The 19,340-nt window shown below is 39.4% G+C and overlaps 1 protein-coding gene across 3 annotated transcripts; it reads right to left on the reverse strand.

Annotated features, from left to right (window-relative positions):
* Window positions 1-1,534: 1,534 nt before the first annotated feature.
* On the reverse strand, window positions 1,535-19,326 carry ING3 (inhibitor of growth family member 3). Of its 3 annotated transcripts, none has more exons than XM_015853349.2 (11): window positions 19,234-19,326; window positions 14,783-14,883; window positions 13,314-13,379; window positions 10,891-10,987; window positions 7,920-7,991; window positions 7,533-7,652; window positions 6,249-6,406; window positions 5,732-5,922; window positions 4,437-4,629; window positions 3,387-3,425; window positions 1,535-2,436 (listed from the first exon to the last, which is right to left on the reverse strand). In XM_015853349.2, exons 1-11 carry the CDS (start codon window positions 19,286-19,288, stop codon window positions 2,320-2,322), a joined length of 1,209 nt encoding a protein of 402 aa, XP_015708835.1. In that variant the 5' UTR covers window positions 19,289-19,326; the 3' UTR covers window positions 1,535-2,319. The 3 variants fall into 3 exon arrangements, with proteins under 3 accessions (XP_015708835.1, XP_015708863.1, XP_015708844.1); XM_015853377.2 differs by lacking the exon at window positions 19,234-19,326 and adding an exon at window positions 15,068-17,143 and having other exon boundaries at window positions 6,249-6,307; XM_015853358.2 differs by lacking the exon at window positions 19,234-19,326 and adding an exon at window positions 15,068-17,142.
* Between the last annotated feature and the right edge of the window lie 14 nt (window positions 19,327-19,340).

Consider the following 19,340-nt stretch of genomic DNA (forward strand, 5'->3'; position numbering starts at 1 on the left):
CTGCACCAGGTTTGACTGTTTTGCATGTTCGCCTTTTGCATTGCTTTCACTACTGTCCTTCCCTATTTTCTTAAATGCTAATGAGGATGAAGACTTTATTAGCAAATTGCTTTGCTAAACGTGGACACTTATTTAATATTTGCACCATTTTAGGTGCATTTACCAACACCAGTGAAAGGATTTGCTATAGAATGCCCCAATTCTTACTGCATTTAGCCCTTAGTTTGAGAGACTGAGTCACTCAATCCAAGGGAAGTCCAGATTACCTATCACCTATTTAACTTCCAATCACAGATTGGCACCAGTTTCTAGGAGAACAAATAGTTCCTCTTATCTTTGTGGTCTCAATAGCCTCCCAAAACTAGATATGCAAGTCTTTAAGTATTTAGGTTTTTTATTTTCTTAGTCTGAGACTTCTACAGAAACATACACACACAGTGGGCTAATTTCCCACTTTTAATGGAATCTTAATTACACTGCCCATTCCTGCTTTTTGTTTCATCAACTTATATCCTATTCTTTCAATACAGTAATGTTTTCTTTCCATCTATTTTTCCTCAGTGTATGGACATAAGTTAATAACTTTCTTCTCACAAAATGAATCATAGAATGGCCTGGGTTAAAAAGGACCACAATGATTGCTGAGTTTCAACCCCCTGCTATGTGCAAACTCACCAACCACCAGACCAGGCTGCCCAGAGTCACATCCAGCCTGGCCTTGAATACCTCCAGGGATGGGGCATCTGCAGATGTTGTAATAGAAGTCTGGGTTCACTTTGGTTTAGATAAAGCCTGAGCTTTCTGCATATGTTCCTAATATGAGCAAGTCTAACTCTTCCTTTTCTTGATACTGGAGTACTTCAGTGCGAGACTGTGTTTGGAAATGTTCCAAGGAAAGCTACTGTGAAGGTCCATGGAAAGTACACAGACAGCCCAAAGAATTCCAACACTACAATAAAATCTTTGCTCCAAATGGAAAATGCATTTTTTTAGTAGTGGAAGGAAGAAGGGAGGAAAAAAGAGTAACTCTTGTTTCTGTTCAGTGCTGCTGCCATACCAAAAAGCCATACAAAAACAACAGAAGGAGACTTTCTGTGAAAGGAAATCTACAGCCTACATCCAAAATAAACAAGCTGGGAAAAAAAAAAAAAAGAAAAAAAAAAGAGAAAATTTCCATTATATTCATGGCCAAGGGAAGTACCTTTTAAGGGGCTCTCATTTAGAAATCAAGATTCCCAATCCTGTGCTACAGCAGCTCTGATTTACCAGGTCTTAAAGGATCCGCACATGTATTGGCCTGCCTTTAAGTTCCCTAACATGACCGGTCCTGGTAGATACCTCCAGAGGCTCCACAGCTGAATGAGCTATTTATACTCTTACATCTTTCCTGATCCATGTGTTGACTTTCATGTGAAAGCTGCTGTTCAAGAAGGAATATGGCAAGAATTTGTCACGGAGACTCAGCTGTGCTCTTCAGAAACCGTGACAAGGACAGACCTTCTCTTTTTTTGACAGATGTACAGAAAACATGAAATGGAGGGAGTCGAGGTTGTTTTATTTTAACACCTAATACAATTCAAATTTAAAGGATTACTTGCACACAAAAATAAACACATTTGGTATAAAAATTTATCATCACTTTAACACCTTTTTTCTCTTCTTATGATCTGCACCTTCCCTGGAGCAGAAACATCTTAAGACTAATGGCACAAGTTTGTTTTATTCTACAGCATTTGTTTTGTTTTTACATACTCCAGTACCCTAGAGGACAACAGCCCGCTGTATACAAGAACCATTTTCTTCAGCCTGCTGAATTTTTTTTTCATAAAGAACCAAAGCTATAAAGGCATTTTAAAAATCATTGTCTTTTTTTTTTTTTTAAGAAGCACTGACTTTTTGCACCATTTATATACATAAGTGTTACATAACAGCTCTTGAGTACAGTACATGCAGCAGAATATATCTGTTGAATATAAAACATACATTTAAAATCTTGACTTATCAGAATCTTCTGAAAACTGAATCATCGTAGAATGCCCACTGCTTCGAGAAAATGGTTTGACAGTACAAATGTCTGCATATGTTGGCCACTGGAACAATCTGAGGCTTGCTGGAATAGTATCTGCAGCACATCAGTGTGCATAAACAGCTTACGTACAATATTAAAACACAACCAGCAAAGCCAATAGTTCAAGATCTTATGACTGCTATGTTAACCCTTCTTTAAGTTGTTGCAAGGAAGCCTGGTGGGGGTTCCTACCCCTACTTAAGTCCCCCATAAAACCTTTAGTATACAATTTCTTTTCCACACGAAGGTATTTATTTATGTCTGCTTCCTCTCCTCTTCATTGCAGCTGTACACTGTGGACAGTACCATTTTCCCTTTGGTGCTTCTGTCAGTCCAACACATCCATAATGGAACCACTCAATAGGACACTATAAAAACAGAGTTTAGAGAGAGTTTGGGATTTTGCTTTTTTTTTCTTAAAATTGTCATCACATACAGTTCTATGAAAAGAAGCGCTAGTAGAAAGTGTGGGTACTGCCTTTCATACCAAGCAAATAATAGGATAAAAGGAAAAAAGAAGGGGAATCTAAATATCCATACACTCAATGGCATAAGGAAAACAACTAGAATCACTGGAGTCATATACTGACACATTTATATAGAAAACAAGCATACTGTGCTAATGATAAAACACTGTCAAGCTAAATTTAAGCAACACAACAGTAATATTCACTTCTGTCTGAATGCAGGAGATTCTCAGTAAGTACATAATTACATTCACTTGCTCTTTAAAAACCTGCACTGTTTTAATCAGGCAGTTGGAATTACTACTGATACAGCTAGCTGTTCACAGAAATAAGGGGGTATTTCAAGTATGTCAAACTTGATCAGGAAAGAGAGAAGACGTCTAAAAGAATCTGAACTGTGGGGACAGATGGGGAGAAATTTCCTGAAGAATTCTTCAACTCATATGCACATCATTAATTCACACCGTAATTCTCACACAAATCTTTAAGTTCTACTTCTGTTTGAAGTTACGCACAGTAATTGAACCTTACTGTGATTAAACAAGGAGAAATACATGGAACTCCTACATGGCTGAAAAGATGAATATTAAAAATGATTTCTTTTATGCTTTCTGCTTGTTCCCACCCAACCTATGTATTTAAGTCTGAAGTGAAGTAAGTAATTTGAATGGAAAAAGGAAAAATAATTATTTCTTGTGTGTATGTGAAACAAACCAAGAGCTGTACTTGTCCCTGTTTGCACTAAAACTGAAAACATAGGAAGCACTACAGAAAAGTAACTCGTAACTCCTGTAAATAACAGCTACATGCACAAGGCTTTTCTTATGAATGTTCTGAACTTTATTACTTACATCTTGGTTATCACAGCCAACCATCTCACCGTAGGACACCTAGTTAAAAAGAAGGAAAAAAAAACAAAACACCTTATTAATAAAAACAACACTTTCGAAGGCATGGAATTCAAGGTTTTTGTTTCTTTTTCAGGTCAGGTAAGAAACCCTTGTACTAAGTACATTTTGGTACTGAGTGCTGCTGTTCTCCATTTTTTCAAATATATCTATGTCTAGCATTTCCTTTGCACACATGACATCTTCAAGAACTATTTGAAATAAACAATCAAATACTTTCAAAAGAACCAAAGAATTCTGTAAACTCTTAAAGAGAAAAAAACTAACACTTAAAACTATAAAATCAGAATAGGCATTTTTAAAAACAAAATTCTCATGCTGTCATTCAGTCTTTCAGTTTTCTGAGTGCCCTTTACAAAAACAGTAACTTCTCCATTATTAAATTTACAAAAGGAGGAACGTATGAGAGAAAAAAGTATTACTCTAACTTCAGATTTGAAGTAAATTCACTGTGATCGTATTCAACTTTGAATTTAATTATTCCTAAATTCTTCAGGAAGAGACTTAGAGCTCTCCACATGTAGCACATTACAGGAAAACTGGCTTTTTTTGCTTGGGCCTTTGAATTCATTTTTCATGAAATCATAGAATGACTTGGGTTGGAAGGGACCTCAGAGATCATGAAGCTCCAACCCCTGCTGCATGCAGGGCCACCAAATTCCCCATTTAATACTAGACCAGGCTGCCCAGGGCCCCATCCAACCTGGCCTTGAACACCACCAGGGACGGGGCATCCACAACCTCTCTGGGCAGCCTGTGCCAGCACCTCACCACACTTGGTAAAGAACATCCCCCTGACATCCAACCTAAATCTTCCCTCCTTCAATTTAAAACCATTTTCCCATGTCCTGTCATATTACTATTAAGGAAACAAAAGCATTCTATTTGCAGTATTGAAATTCTGATGTTTTTAAATGAGCTTATCAGAGCAAGAAGCTCACCTGCAGTGAAACAGCATATCTGGTTATATTTCAGGTTGGACAATGTTTTTACCTGATTACAGATGCAGTAACGTGGCTCATTTGGATCGTAGGTCCAGTCAACCTGGCTATTAGAGTCAGACTCTGGTATTACTGTTGTTTGCTGGGACAGCTCTTGTGCCAGTGCAGATGAAGAAGAACATGATGACAGAGAGGATGAAGAGGAAGATGATGATGACTGCTGACTTGAGGATTTGTTGTTGTTTCTGAAGAAAAAAAAAAAAACATACCATAATTTAAGTTAATTTACTGGCAAGTAGAAGCAATTCCTTGTTGACTGAAATACTATAGTATGTAAATCCTGAAGTGACATTCCTTAACACATTTCATTCAAGCACTGCAATAGCAAAACTGAATCTCTTCAGAAATCAGTCTTAACAGTTTATAGTCAGGCTATTCTAATCTGTGGAACTGAACAGCTTTAAATTGTCAGACGGCTTTACTGGATGTTTCACTTTACAATTTTTTTTCCCTTACTGGTACCCTTAGTGTCAAGCCTCCATTAAGAAAATGTATATGATAAAGCAGGCATTTGCAGTTAATAATGTTACAATGTCATGTGCAATAAATTACTGTTAAGATAACTAATTCTATGCTAATCTCCAATGAAGCATCAGCTATCACTCCCCTGGAACAATGTCAATATACAAATTCTGTATTTTTGGTTATAAGTCAGATCTGACACCCAAGGCATATGTAGATGAGAAACGATTCTAAAACAAACTTCTTAAGTGAGCTGTGAGTGAAAATAAATATGTATGAATGAAAAAAAAAAAAAGAAAAAGAGTAAGTCAGTTTAAAATACAAGCATTCTGGGATAAAATCCTTCAAACAATACTTTAGAGTCCTCAAAAATCACTTTTTATCAGAAGTAAATTTCGCCCTGCTTCCTGTCCTAGATGGTCAGACATCACAATACATTCTGGTTATTTATAAAGTGGCATGAAGGAAATCTCCACATCTATTTCAAACCATCTAGAAAGCACTGCACAGCTGATTTCCAACATTTACATTTAGGTCAGATCTTCTCTCCTGTAGAGAGAAAAATGATGAAAGAAACTAGACGGTACAACAGACAAAAGAATAAATCAAAATATTTCTTGAAAACCTTGGACTGAATTTGCATAAGGAAAAAGAAAACAGCGGAGAAAAGAATAAAGTCCTGTACAAAAAAAGGCCAGCAAGGAATAATGACTTTCCACTTGTGTTTTTAAACCCCATTCATATTAAATACAAAGTATTTCTAATATGGCCTATGACCATTAAGCGAAAGTTTAGTTGTCAACTGCAGTCAACAAGAAAACCTACTTGCTTTTTCTGCCACTTCGTGAATCTGTGCTTGATGAACTTAATGTCTGTGTTAATGTAGATGCCAGAGCTGATGATGAATACCCAGTTGAATCTCTAGATAATGAAAATTTTCTTCTGAGCTGAAGATCATTGTTCTTAAATACTTCATAGCTGACTTTTAAACTGGATGTTCTTCTTCCTTCCTTCATCTAAAAAAGAATACTGATATTGTATCAGATTACACAGTAGAGTTCTAAAGACACACCAGGCTACTATTATTGCCACAGATTCACCAGTTATTTCTTTAATAAAGTGATGCACAGTAATTGGTAAAAATGGGTATGAATATCCCGCAAGAAAAGCTACAAAATGAGTTGTCCTATGGAATTTTTAAAGGATGAAACTGTAGCACATACACAATGACAATGAGAACTACATCACATTAGCTGTACGTGATAAAAAAAATTACTAGTATTCCTTCTTAATGAATAGCGGGTGGCAGGCTGATGAGCATGTGAGAATGTTTTGACGTTACCTGTGCCGTAGCTTGCACTGCTTGAGCTGCTGCCATGGTAATAGCACCGGCCCCCGATCCTGAAGATAATGAGCCGAGGTTATATGATGCCAATGGTTGAGAAGAGTTTGTATTGTATGTATTGTTTGAAGAGGATGATGAATTATTGTTTCGACACCCTTGATGAACAGAACACATTCATGAAATTCAACATGAAACTAAATTCCTTTGCATCTTAAGAAGAGTTATATATGACAACCAGTGAAAGATTAGGAACTCCGTTTATGCAGAGTAGGCCGGCCGATCATTTGGAAAGAAGTTCTAAAAAAATGTTTTGATGCTGCTTGTTTTTTACTTAAACATCTACCCTTGCATGCAAGGAATACTTTCAGAAAGGCAGTCCTCACTACCACACTCAGAGATATGGAGACATAATGCAGCTGTTATGACTATATAAGCCCAACCTCAGTTGAAAGTATATTGACTACTGTAATGACTGAGAAATCCAGAATTTTACTGTACAACTAAACTTCCCCTAAGACAACACTTCAAACAATCTTAACTCTAAAATCTAAAAATCACAACTCGAATGCACCAGATTTCCTGACAGCTGTTCAAATGCAGTTCCATTTTATTTACCTACTCGTGAAATTCCTTAAAGATAAATGACTATGAAGAAAACTATTTAAAAATTCTGAACAGCATTAAATTCCAAAAGCCAGTGTACTTTACTCATTAATGCCTTCTCATAACCTTTCATTTTCAGAAAAGAATCTACAAAGTATCCCTATTTTGAAAACTGACAGAAAGCTGTGCTATGTTTTTATGCACTAATCAAAGGGCCGTCTTACATGGCTGCATTTCACACAACATTCAGAAGGATTTGAACATAGTTGAATGCTAGGTCAGAGCAACCCTTACAAGATGAATGAATATTCTTTTCCTACTTTGGAAATCACTGCATGGGCTTCTTTTCCTCAAAATAATGCATGGATCTCTTACATTTCTACCACTGGATGAATGACAACTATACTGCTATCCTCTTCCAAACAGCGTCAATAAAAAGAAACAGCCAACACACAGCTGTCAAATGACAACAAGGCCAATGAGCTTCATGCACAACATGGATGAGTAACAATGTCTGCAATTTCTCATTTTTAAAATGACTGAAAATCCCAGAGAGAAGTGTTTGGGTCTTTGATATGTGTATTAAAAAAAAAAAAAAAAGTAAAAAAAACCACACACATAGTTGGATTTCTCTTCCCTCCATTAAAAAGTAATAAAATGTAAGACAATTAAGACTACCTGGTGTATTTTCTTTAGAGGCATCTGAAGTAAGGGTAGATAGAAGCGCTTCAGATTTGAACTTCTTCTCAGGAACATGATCTGTTGCACCGTGGTGAGATGATGGATTGTGTTTCCTTTCTAAGAAAAACAAATGAAGTGAACTTAAATGGAAAAGCCTTTTCAGTTTAAAAGTAAAACTGTTAACAACTACAGATAATAAAATAGCACTTTCAGCTAACTGCCACCAGCAAAACTTTTTTATTTCACTCGCAGTTTTTTCGAATAGGCATGATCACCATTTAATTATGCCAATTTTTCCAGCATTTGGAGGAAAATGAAATAAATGTACTTAATGACAAATAAACCTTAAAAGGCCTAATATGCTTTTATCTATCAAATACTCACTCTCTACTGGAGTGTGAGAATGGGCATGATGGTTATTCACAGGCTGAGATGGTGTATCCAGCTCCAGGGATCCTAAGAATGGAGGTAAAAAGGCCAGAAAATTTTATACAGTGGAATGATTTTTCAGAAACTAAGTTCTTACAGTATTAACCAGAACACTATGCAAATACTTATATTAATTGGAAGGATATGAGTTAGAATCTTTCCCAAAGGAAGTTCCCAGGAACAACTAAGTCAAATCACTGTATATCCCACATAGGAAGGGAACTACAAGGTTTTGAGTCAAATCTCTTTCTTCTCCCAAGACCACGCAAAATTCAAATCATGTGTCTGAAAATGTTGTCCAAATGCTCCTCGAAATCCAGCAGCCTGGGGCCATGACCACTGCCCTGGGGAGCCTGTTCCAGTGCCCAACCACCCTATGGTGAACAACCTTTCTCAAACACTCATCCAACCTTCCCCTGACAGCTTCATGCTGTTCCCTCCAGCCCTGTGTCACCAGACAGGGAGGCCACCATTGGTCTCCTCTTAGCCTTCTGTTCTCTGGGCTGGACAAACCAAGGGACCCCTGCTACTCCTCAGATGACTTTCCCATCTTCATAGCCCACTTCTAGATCTCTCTAACAGCATTACATACTTCTTATACCGCAATGCCCAAAACTACAAACAGTATTCGAGGTGAGGCCACACAGTGCAGAATAAGGGGTATAATCACTTGCCTTGCCCAGCTGGAAGTGCTGGGCCTGCTGCACCCCAGCCTTGACACACACAGTTAAACAGGACTTTACTCTTGTAAGCCTTTTTAACAGGAAGGTTTTAAAATATAAACTGCTGACCACTGCTGTGCAACTCATCAAAGAAAAGTTAAAAATCAAGGCCAATATTGAGAACCTAGAACAACACTGCTTTCAATGTACAACTTCATAGAATCATAGAATCACAAGGTTGGAAAAGACCTACAAGATCATCTGGTCCAACCGTCCTCCCATTACCACTGCTACCAGAAGCCACTAAATCATATCTTGTAGCTCCTCATCCAGACACCTCTTGAGCACTGCCAGGGAGAGCAATTCCACCACCTCCCTGGGCATCCATTCCAGAGCCTGACCACTCTCTTGAGAGAAGAAGTTTTTCCTTTTGTCTAATCTAAACCTCCTCTGGCACAACTTGTGGCCATTTCCTTGGGTCCAACTGAGGAAACCTCCCTTCAGGAAGTTCTAGAGTGCAATGAGGTCTCCCCTGAGCCTCCTCTTCTCCAGACTAAACAATCCCAGCTCCCTCAGCCGCTCCTCATAAGACTGGTGCTCCAGATCCCTCACCAGTTTCATTGCCCTTCTCTGGGCACATTCCAGGGCCTCCAAGTCTTTCTTGCAGTGAGGGGCCCAAAACTGAATAGAGTAGTCAAGGTACAGCCTCACCAGTGCTGAGAACAGGGCGATGATTACCTCCCTACTCCTGCTGGCCACGCTATTTCTCATGCAGGCCAGGATGACATTGGCCCTCTTGTTCCAGTAAGTTGCATACAGGCCGGTATAGTTGCACTAGAAGTGCTGACAATATGTGCTTATTTGAACTGAAAACTGTAGACACATTTATGAGGATAAGTATTGAAACACAGCTAAGATGTAAACTGCATCAATGAGGTGATTTCCCTTCTTGTCATAATGACTCAAAGCACACTAAGACCAGAAATACGTTTCAAGTTGACCAAACATTCTGTCATACATCTGTATTCAAAATCACCGATGTTGAAAATATCCCAAGTGGAAATAGAAAAAGGAGGGAGGAAAGGAAAGGCTAAACTAACTTTAATCACGCTGTGAATTAGTCCAAAGGCTGCCCTCTGGAGGAACCTCAGTAATACATTTTTACTCTGAAAGCTAAAAATGTTAACAGGCTTTTCATTCTACCTCATGTTTTATTACGTAATATTAAGTAATATCTTAAATACAGTCTGGTTCATTTGTGTTTTCAGTTTTCAAAATCCTACCTACCTTGCCAAACAAATGGCCCAAATAAAGTCAGCATCAGATCTTAAAACTGCAGCTTGGACTCAAAAATAAACTAGTCGCTCTCTTCTGCAGTTGCTCATTAACAACACCTAATTAGCAGTTTTCTTTTTGTGCCTCTTATTTAAAAACAAACAAACAAGCAAGCAATTACAAACAAAATTTTGAGGAAAATTAGCTTTTATGACAAAGTTCAAAGAAAGAATATTTACCCCTTATTTCTTCAGGTGACATGGGTTACTTTTCACTAGCCTTGGCTATGAAAAACAGTCACTGACTATTAGCTTCATAATAACACATGCTGTAACAACTTTGAAATTTACCATCACCACATTTGAACTTGACACCTAAATACTAAAAGGTATGGAGGGCTGGATTTTTCCACACCTAGTTTGCCTTAAAACCATCACATTACGTCCCATTTACACTCTGAACACTAGCTGCAGTGCTGCATTATTTGTTAAGCTTGCAGGTTTCTTCCTCAAAATGTTCCTTGGTAACCACCTTCTGACAAAATCATCCATTCTCTTCTCCACAAAGATCCACAAAGTAGCTAAGCTTACCTGAGATTCCATGCCTACAACTGGGACATCCACCCTCCTCTATCTGGTGGCAATCAACAGGCCTGGTAGGTTAAGCTTAGACTGCAAAACTTTCCTGAATGCCTGCAGTATTAATAACAAGTTTAAAGAATTCTATACCTTCCTGTACCTATTCATATGGACAACAGCACTATTAAAAAGAGAAATTATTCTAACTTCTCAGTCGCATTTTGATTCCACTGGTAAAAATCAAAGTTTGAACTAAAATTTGAGAATCACTGCCTTAAAAAAGTATGCAGGTCAAAGCAAAACTGCAAAATGAGTGGAAACACTGCTGGCCAATAACAACTTCATTGTGTCTTACTTTTGTAAAGTGACAAAAAATCTGTCAATTATTTTAAGAAAATTATGCATACTTACGTCGCTCTAATATTTCTGTGATTCCAGCATTGTCTGCTTCAAGTTCCATTTTAAATTTAGCAAGTTCCTGGTCCAGTTTTCTCAAGTGACGGTCTACCTGTTTTGGAGACAATGCAACAGTAAATCGTGTCCGGTTCTGGAACATGAATAACCACATCAGGCACGTCCAACCCACAGGATACGTGTGACCCAACTCAGCTCACAGTGCAGTGCTGGCACATAATATGGCATAATATAGCAAGAAATCATGTCAGTTTGTTAAGGTTTCAATTTGAAGAGACATTCTATGCAGAAACATGCTGCCAAATTTGATGCATATGGGGGAATGCTTTGTAAATACAAAACAGTAGAACTGAAAAAAGTCCGTCACTTTAACAAAATATAAAAATAAACCGAAATGAACTCTGTTATAGAAGCTAGTAATGCGATAGCAAATCTGACTGCAATAAATAAATAAATAACAACCATTTCCTAATAGTGAGTTTATGGAAAGCACAATGGATATTGCATGTCCTGATTAAAAAGATAGCTCTACTTGCCATTTTCACTAGAGGTGTTGATAACAAATATAACATCACTGAAGAAACGGCTTCTTTGGTGCCACTGAAAGTCAAAACTAAACCTGATTTATTTGAATCAGTAAAAAAATACATTAAAGCAATTTTCTTTAACCTTTGTCAACATATCTAGTATAGCTACTGATGGTGACCCAGTGATGGCTGGTAAAAAAAGATGGACTTACAAAACTAGTAGATGATGATGCAGTTACCATCTGTATCTCACTGCATCAGACATGAAGAAAATATATGTGCAAAAGCTTCAAAATTGGATGATGTCATAGAAATCACAAAGCTGTGAATTTCAGCAAGTCCAAGGGACCGAATCACCGCCAGTTCATTAAAAGTATGGATGTATTTATGAGGTAATGATTTACCTTCCTGAAGGAAGGTGGCTAAGTCAGAGTAAAACGCTAAAAAGACTCTCCAAAGTGAAATCAAGTTCTTCACGGAATCAAAAGGAAAACTTGTGCCAGGTCACAAAGATTAAAAATGGCTCATAAATCCAGCATTTTTGGAGGATTTGATCGTTCATTTAAAAGAGTTAAACACGCTTCTTCAAGGTGAAAAATCACTTCATCTGTGATAGACTTCAAACATTAACAGCATTTGAAATGAAACTTAAATTATGGCAAGCTCAAGTAATGGAAAATAGTTGGATGCATTTTGATACATCGGCTAAATACAGTCTTGTAAACAGTGAAAACAGCTCAGCTGTGCTTTCCATTTTCATAAAGAAATGTGAGAATAGGTTTCAGTACTTCAAAAAAAAGAAATCCCTTTTTTAATATATTTGCAACTCCAGTTTCAGTCAACAGAAATCCATTACTTGTGCAATTACAATGTGAGTGCAAACTCACTGCAAAATGAGTTGCAATCAGGGTTCAACTCAAAGAAAAATTTTGTCATGTCTCTTTACCAAACTTTCATAAGCCCCGTCTTTCCAGAGAAAAGTACCCCTCACTTCATGGTCACGTTTATTCACGCCTTCAGTTTTTGGCAGTACATACATTTGTGAACGATTATCGTCAAGGATGAAGTACAGGAAGAGAAATATTTCATCACAAATCTCGGATGAATACCCTGTGAACTCCCTAGAATGGCAACCACTGCCATAAAACCAGCCTGATGCACATGTTTCACAAAAACAAGGTCAAACATCAAATTAGTTTTATGTTTTTATTGTTCCCTGTTTTTTATGTTTTAATATAAATGCGTTTAAAAAAAGTTTTGTTATGATAAGCATTAAATCTATTCTATATTTTATACATGGCCCTTGGCAATTCTTGTTTGCTAAGTGCAGCCCAGACAAGCTAAGCAGTTGGACAACCACAAGATACACCTTTTTATCTGGTCTGCTAAGAACTTCCATTCCAGCAGTGTTCCACCACTCAGAACTAAGCACATGTAAGAACAAAAGGAATCATAACTTCTTGGTCACCTGCACTTCCCACTCGGAATTAGCACTAAAATGGGCTTCTGCTCCCCAGCTGCCCATTGAATCACAGGATTCACCAAAGCTGCATATTGGCTCAGCAGCCAGAAGCCCTCCTCTCACTACAGGTGATGATGCTCCAAGAGAAAATACTATGTGTTTGCTACGAGAAAAAAGGCTAAGAGCATTTGGGGTTTTTTTGAGTATGGGTATAGAGACTGGAAGAGAAAGAACAGTACATGAAATGCCCTTTAGAAGAGGTAATGCTGCTCAGGGAAATTACATTAAAAGTCTCTTTCTAAAAGAGAAAACTAATCTGTCTGAAGCTGATGTAAGAGTACAAATAACACAACTATAGCACTTATTAATATGTTCTGAACTCCTGAAGATATAAATTCAGGTAATTCACTACAAACCTCTTGTATACTTACCAAATCATATATTTGATTAGCCAGCTGTACTTTCTCATCTGCATCTTCCAAAGCCTTATAATAATCCTGGTAGAAAGAGAATGCTTTTAAGTCATGAATGTAACTGAATTAATTTCAGCTGTTTTAAGCTATTCTAACCTAGCACAAAGTGTACATTAAAAGCAGAAACTGAAATCAGTTTTCAGAATGACTGAGATACTATTGTAAACAACAATAAGCTAAACGGTAGATGAGAGCTATATCAGCTGTCTATTTACTGCTTATACAAAGCAAAACTACAAGATATGCACACTTCCCCCCACAATGACACTTATATTTCACAACGTGGTTCACTGCAAGAAAAAGAAACACTTTTCAATGTGTTTTTTACTATGCAGCATTATGGCCTCAACATGAAATAATGTCTTGTACTTGATATGGGCCTTTAAGACCATTGAAGAAACTACTGTCTTTCAAATGATGCTACACAGTTTTGTGATTGGAGGTCTTTTCAACACTGTAGTTAGATATATAGAAAACTAAGTACATAATGTAAATTTGTAAATTAATGTATTTTAAAGATGCTGTAACTAATAAATTTTTATAAAATAAACTGACTAAAGTTGCAATTTTAAAATCTGCTCTAAATAATGAAAAACTATAGATAAGTCCCCTTTTATAGTTAGTATAAGCATATTTATCTCTAGGTTCAAACAAGTTTAAGTGCCTTTTTATTTCAGTTTCCACCGAAAAGTACCTACCTCAGGTGAAAACTCACATCTTAATCCCATTAAAGTCATTTTTCTTTTTAATTTACTCTAGTGAAGTCAGAGTTTTGACTTTCATTGTGTTTTGTTGGTTTTGGTGTTCTTTTTTTTTTTTCTTTTCTATTAAGATAATTTATTTATTTTAATTAAGGAAAAAATAAACCTTGGCTGTCTAAGGACTGAAGTTACAAGTGTAGGAGGACTAGAAAGGATTTGTCACCTGCCAAAATGATGGACTACCCTGCTAATAATACCAACAACGCCAAGTGTCAAATGATAAAAGCAAACAGAAAACACATCCATCTTCTTATTCTTCCATGGTACGTATACCACATAAATACTATATACAAAGACACGTGCAGAATCAGAGGGGATGTTGAAGTTAAGACTGAAAAACAACCTTTAAAATAATGCCAATTAACTTACAAAGCAGGAAGAAAATACACAAGTTGCAATTCTAGTACCCGGTTTAATCACTCCAAGATTCACTTTTTAAAGATTCAATAACAGTAGTAAATACTCAGCAAAACTTAGAAGAAACGCTTGATCAAAAAAACTTTCCAGTCATTTTTCTCCTCTAAGTAAGTTCTATGCATCTCTGTGAATGCCCAGAGGAAGTCACAGTTCTGAATGCTTAAGCCTTCATTCAATTATAAACTACTTTTTCCTAAGGTTATCTCTCTTAAAAAAAATAAATGCACCCCACTCCTGCGATATCCTTACTTTTTTGATTGATGTCATCTGTTCTTCTCTCCATTCGGGTTTGTTCTTCTTTGCGTTCATAAAAAACTCACTGACCCTCTGCTCAAGCTGATCCATTGCATCTGCACGGGAAAATATTAAAAATAAATATTATCTTCTCACATACATAAACATTACAAAATAAGGTGGATTTTTTTTTCTGAAACAAAGTTGACAGGACCGAGGTGTAAATTATTATAGCAAAAAGAAATAAGTAAGTAAAAAGAATGAAACAAGTGACAGCGGACAGAGGAGGGGAATATTTACCTTAATTTCCAAGAAGCAGAATTGCATTCTAGTAGGATTCACATCAAGGTTCTTGTGCTCTCCACTTGGGAAAGGCAGGACTCCAAGTTCTAAAGGATTTTTGCCCCTAAGAGCAGTGGTGGTGACTTAAACCATGACCCAAACTCCTCACCCAGGGCTCGAGACTGCTGACATTGAAACATTCTAGCCAGTTACAAACTGAGCAGGTAACAAAATGCTCTCCTAAGAGAAACAGTCAAATACGAAACCAAATAATTGCAAAAATCAGTGCCTTAAAAGAGAAGAGCAACTAGAGTCAACCCTTAACTCAAGGCTCTTTCCACTGTATGCTAGGAAGAACAAGAGCAACTGAAAACGCTCAAAGGCTTATTCCCATCCCCTAACTGCCATATGGTAGAATCAAGAGGTAAACGCACTGATGGGATACCATGGACAGGACTCTCCCTTACATGTAGCTGAGAAATATCTCAAGGAGAAGAAGTAAAACAATTACCCAACATATTATAAGAAAGGAAAACGTCAACCATAAGTTACTCATCTGGTTATTTATTGAAGCAGGAAGAGGGACTCACTTTCCCTCCATCATCCTTTATAAAAAGCATCAAGCTTAATATTTCAACAGCTGGACATTTGTGCATGCAACAACTTGCGTATGTGCAAAACCAAACAGCTGCTTCAGTCAAACTCGCTCTGACAGCCTGGCTAGTCCCAAGATAAGGGACAGTACTGCAATTATTATTTAAATGGAACTTTCAGCAATACAATCCAGACAACAGTTTCAAGGTAAACAAGACAACGCACCACCTACCTACAGATCTCAAGCTCTCGGTGTAAAATCATAAAGACACTTTTCAGAAGCCAGCACTAAAACTGCACTATGTGATAGGGTGGGAGTGCAAGTATCTAGCTCAAGAAATCAATGAATCTGCAAGCATAGTTAGTTCCTCAAATCCAACAGAGCCTCAAGTCTTTATGTTTTGCAAAGCCTCAGCAACAACCAGAATAGTTGTTCAAGCAAATGATGAAAAATCAAGTATAGTAAGTGAGCAAAGAATTACTGATATTACCTATGCAGGTAATCGCCAGAATCAAAAGCAACAGCAAACTAACAATTTTAGACAGGAATGAGAACAATTTATCCCAAGCCAAAATAGTTGTTGTCAAGGTTCACAACAAGATGACTGAGACCCAGACAAACAGAGCAGTCAAATGAACATTTTCCATTTGCACTGTGTTATGCTTAGGGAGGATAATGACTGAGCAACAAGTGAGGCTTCCAGAAGGTTTGTTCTTTCATCAAGTGACTATAATTTGGTCCATAAAGCTAAAGGACAAAAGGTTCTACCTCCTATTCCGAGCTTGAAAACAACCTTGAGATTATTATTACAACAGCTCCATAGACAGAGGAATAAAAATAATACAAGTCATTTATCTTTTTATTGAGAACACATATCAGTCTGTGTGAAACTGTTTAAGTGAAAACTTCCACAGAAACTTGGTCTCCTGAAAGAGAAGAACTGGGAAACAGAAATGCAGGGCAGCTCTATTACATCACATGGAAGGTCCTCCACAATACACTCAAGACCCTTCAGCTTCTCTCCCCTCTCACCTCTCTTTCCTTTGTGCTACTTCATTCACACATGCTGATTTCTTAGAACAGATTCCTGAAGAGATGACAGAAATTCTATTACAAGACAGGCTTTTTTTTTTCTAGAGCTTGGCTGGTAACCCATGATTTGAACCTATGTAGGGGAAAAACATTCTATACTCTGTGTGCAAATGTCTCAGAGCTCGTGACTAACTTTTAACCGTGATGTTCTTCACTTTTCCCACAGAAGCCTTATCAAGGCACCCAGCATATACCTGTCTGCTGATTTATCTTCTGATGATGAGCACCAAAATCTGCCCCATTCAAAGTCTGAATGATCCAAACATCATTCACTCTCAAACACAGCAGCTGTGTTATCTCTAAATAAGGCTTGCACAGGTTTCTGGGCCAGTATCGCCCACCAAAACATGGTTCTGATACAGGTCACAGAATCACAGAATCACACAGAATCACAGAATGACCCGGGTTGGAAGGGACGTCAAGGATCATGTAGTTCCAACCCCCCTGCCTGGCAGGGCCACCAAACATACACATTTACTAGATCAGGTTGCCCAGGGCCCCATCCAACCTGGTCTTGAACACCTCCAAGGACGGGGCATCCACAACCTCCCTGGGCAGCCTGTTCCGGGGCCTAACCACTCTCCTAGTGAAGAACTTCCCCCTAACATCCAACCTAAATCTTCCCTCTTTTAACTTAAAACCATTTCCCCGTGTCCTGCTATTGTCAGCCCTTTCGAAGAGTTTACTCAAGAGACGCTGATCCTTCACAGCACCTCCTGGGTCTCAGCACCACAACAATCCACAGGTTCACAAGACGTGTTTAACATGAGACGTGTTTAACATGAGCTGTCAAACTGACAGCTGAAGAGATCTGAGTCCAGAAGTTTCATAATGCATTCAGATGCCTTGTCAATCATTGCAAGAATCCCCGAAGAACCACAGCCCAAGAAAACCTTCCTCTGGTCATAGGGTTGGTCTTTGTATACAAATATTCAGTGTTTTTCACTACGTCCAGTTAAAGCAAAGGAAATGACACCACTATAATCTTGGCAGCACTGGCTATCAATAATAAATACCCAAGAGAAAGCCTGAGGCCTCACTTCAAACTATTATATGTTAAACTACTGGTTTAAAGAATCACAGAATCATAGTGTTTGGAAGGAAGCTCTAAGGATCATCCTTGCTAAAGCAGATCCTCTAGAAAAGCTTACACCGGAAAGCATCCAAATGAAGTCTTGAATATCTCCAAAGGAGACTCTATGACCTCTGGGCAGCCTGTTTCAATGCTGTCACCCACACAGCAAACAAGTTTTCTTCATGTTGTATGGAACTTCCTGTCTGAACCTGTTTTCCCCTGTCCTGATGCTGGGCACCACTGAAAAGAGTCCACCCCATCCATTTCACTCCTGCATTTCAGATATTTATCAACAGTGATGAGATCATCTCCCTGTCTTCTCTTCTCCAGGCTGATGAGTCCCAGAACTGTGATCCTACTAAGTAAGAAACTAAAAGCATGGTGCAGATTTTATGTTACTGTATAACACTCAGTTGTTATTTCAACATTTGCTCTTTCTCTCATTCTTCTTTGAGATACTCCAACCCCTCTGGCACTGAGGAATCCTCTCATCTCTTGTCTAAGTTACATTAACAAAGACCTTTGCCTCTCACTTGCAGACGAACACATTTATTGCGTGTTAACACAGCAACACCTCACTGGGTGCTGTGGGACATGAGCCCCAGAGGGGACTGCTGGAAAGGATCAAAGGGGAACACATCCTGTTAACAGCTGCAGGTGCTAAGCACATACAAAACGACCTACAAAGGAAACGTGTATGTGGTTTAGCGTCAACTAAAGCCTAAGAGCACGGGCAAAAACTCATTCTTGTACGCTGCGGTGAGAGGAGCTGGCTGGAAGGTTTCAAAACCAAAACGACCCGCTGAAAGAGTGGGGTGCAGCTCCTGATCCGAACCACCATCACTGCTCTTAGGGACCAAAAACCTCGAGAGTTTGGGACGTGCCACATAAAACCCCAGGGAGCAGCACAAGCCCAGCAGCCGACCAGCCCCAGCCGCACGGATGTGGGCCGTGGCGTGTCAGAGCGCTGGGCGAACGCGCCCCGCCCCTCGCTGTGTGCCGGCAGCTCCTCGCCACGGGCCGGGCCTCCGCAGCGCCGCCTCCCGCCGCCAACAAGCCGGAGGAGACACAGGGCGGCCGGCAGCCTGGACGGGGCGACGGGACGGCGTTCCTCGCGGCGGAGCGGAGCTGCTGGAGCGCGGGCTGGCGGCGGGCGGGGGTGCGAGCGGCCCGGGCTGGGCGGCGGGGAACCGCGGGGAGCGGCGGAATGCCGGCGGAAATCGGAGCACCTGCGGCGGCGGCGGCGCTTCGCTCCCAGCTCCCCGCCCCCGCCGGTCGCCTTCCTGCCCCGCAGCGGGGCGCAGGGAGCGGCGGGGATCGGGCGCCCCCTGCCGGCGGGGCGGGCCGGGAGAGGGAGGCGGAGGGCAGCGGCGGGAGGCGGAGGGGAGGGGGCGGGCAGAGGAGGGGGCGGGACTCACGTACTCTGCACCTGCAGGTCCATCTCGCGCATCTCGGTGAACCTGTCGCGCAGATCCATGGGAAGCTGCTCGATCACTGCGGGCACACGGAGGGAGGGGCGGGGGAGAGAG

Source organism: Coturnix japonica, chromosome 1 (assembly GCF_001577835.2).
Source record: "Coturnix japonica isolate 7356 chromosome 1, Coturnix japonica 2.1, whole genome shotgun sequence".
Lineage (NCBI taxonomy): Eukaryota > Metazoa > Chordata > Aves > Galliformes > Phasianidae > Coturnix > Coturnix japonica.

Excerpts from the sequence above, each read along its gene's own strand:
- ING3 (XM_015853349.2), bottom strand. The coding sequence starts at position 19,288 with ATGGATCTGCGCGACAGGTTCACCGAGATGCGCGAGATGGACCTGCAG. Across the intron at positions 13,380-14,782 it reads AGATGACATCAATCAAAAAA|GATTATTATAAGGCTTTGGA; the intron begins GTAAGGATATCG and ends TCTTTCTACCAG. Across the intron at positions 3,426-4,436 it reads GTTACTGCATCTGTAATCAG|GTGTCCTACGGTGAGATGGT; the intron begins GTAAAAACATTG and ends CTTTTTAACTAG.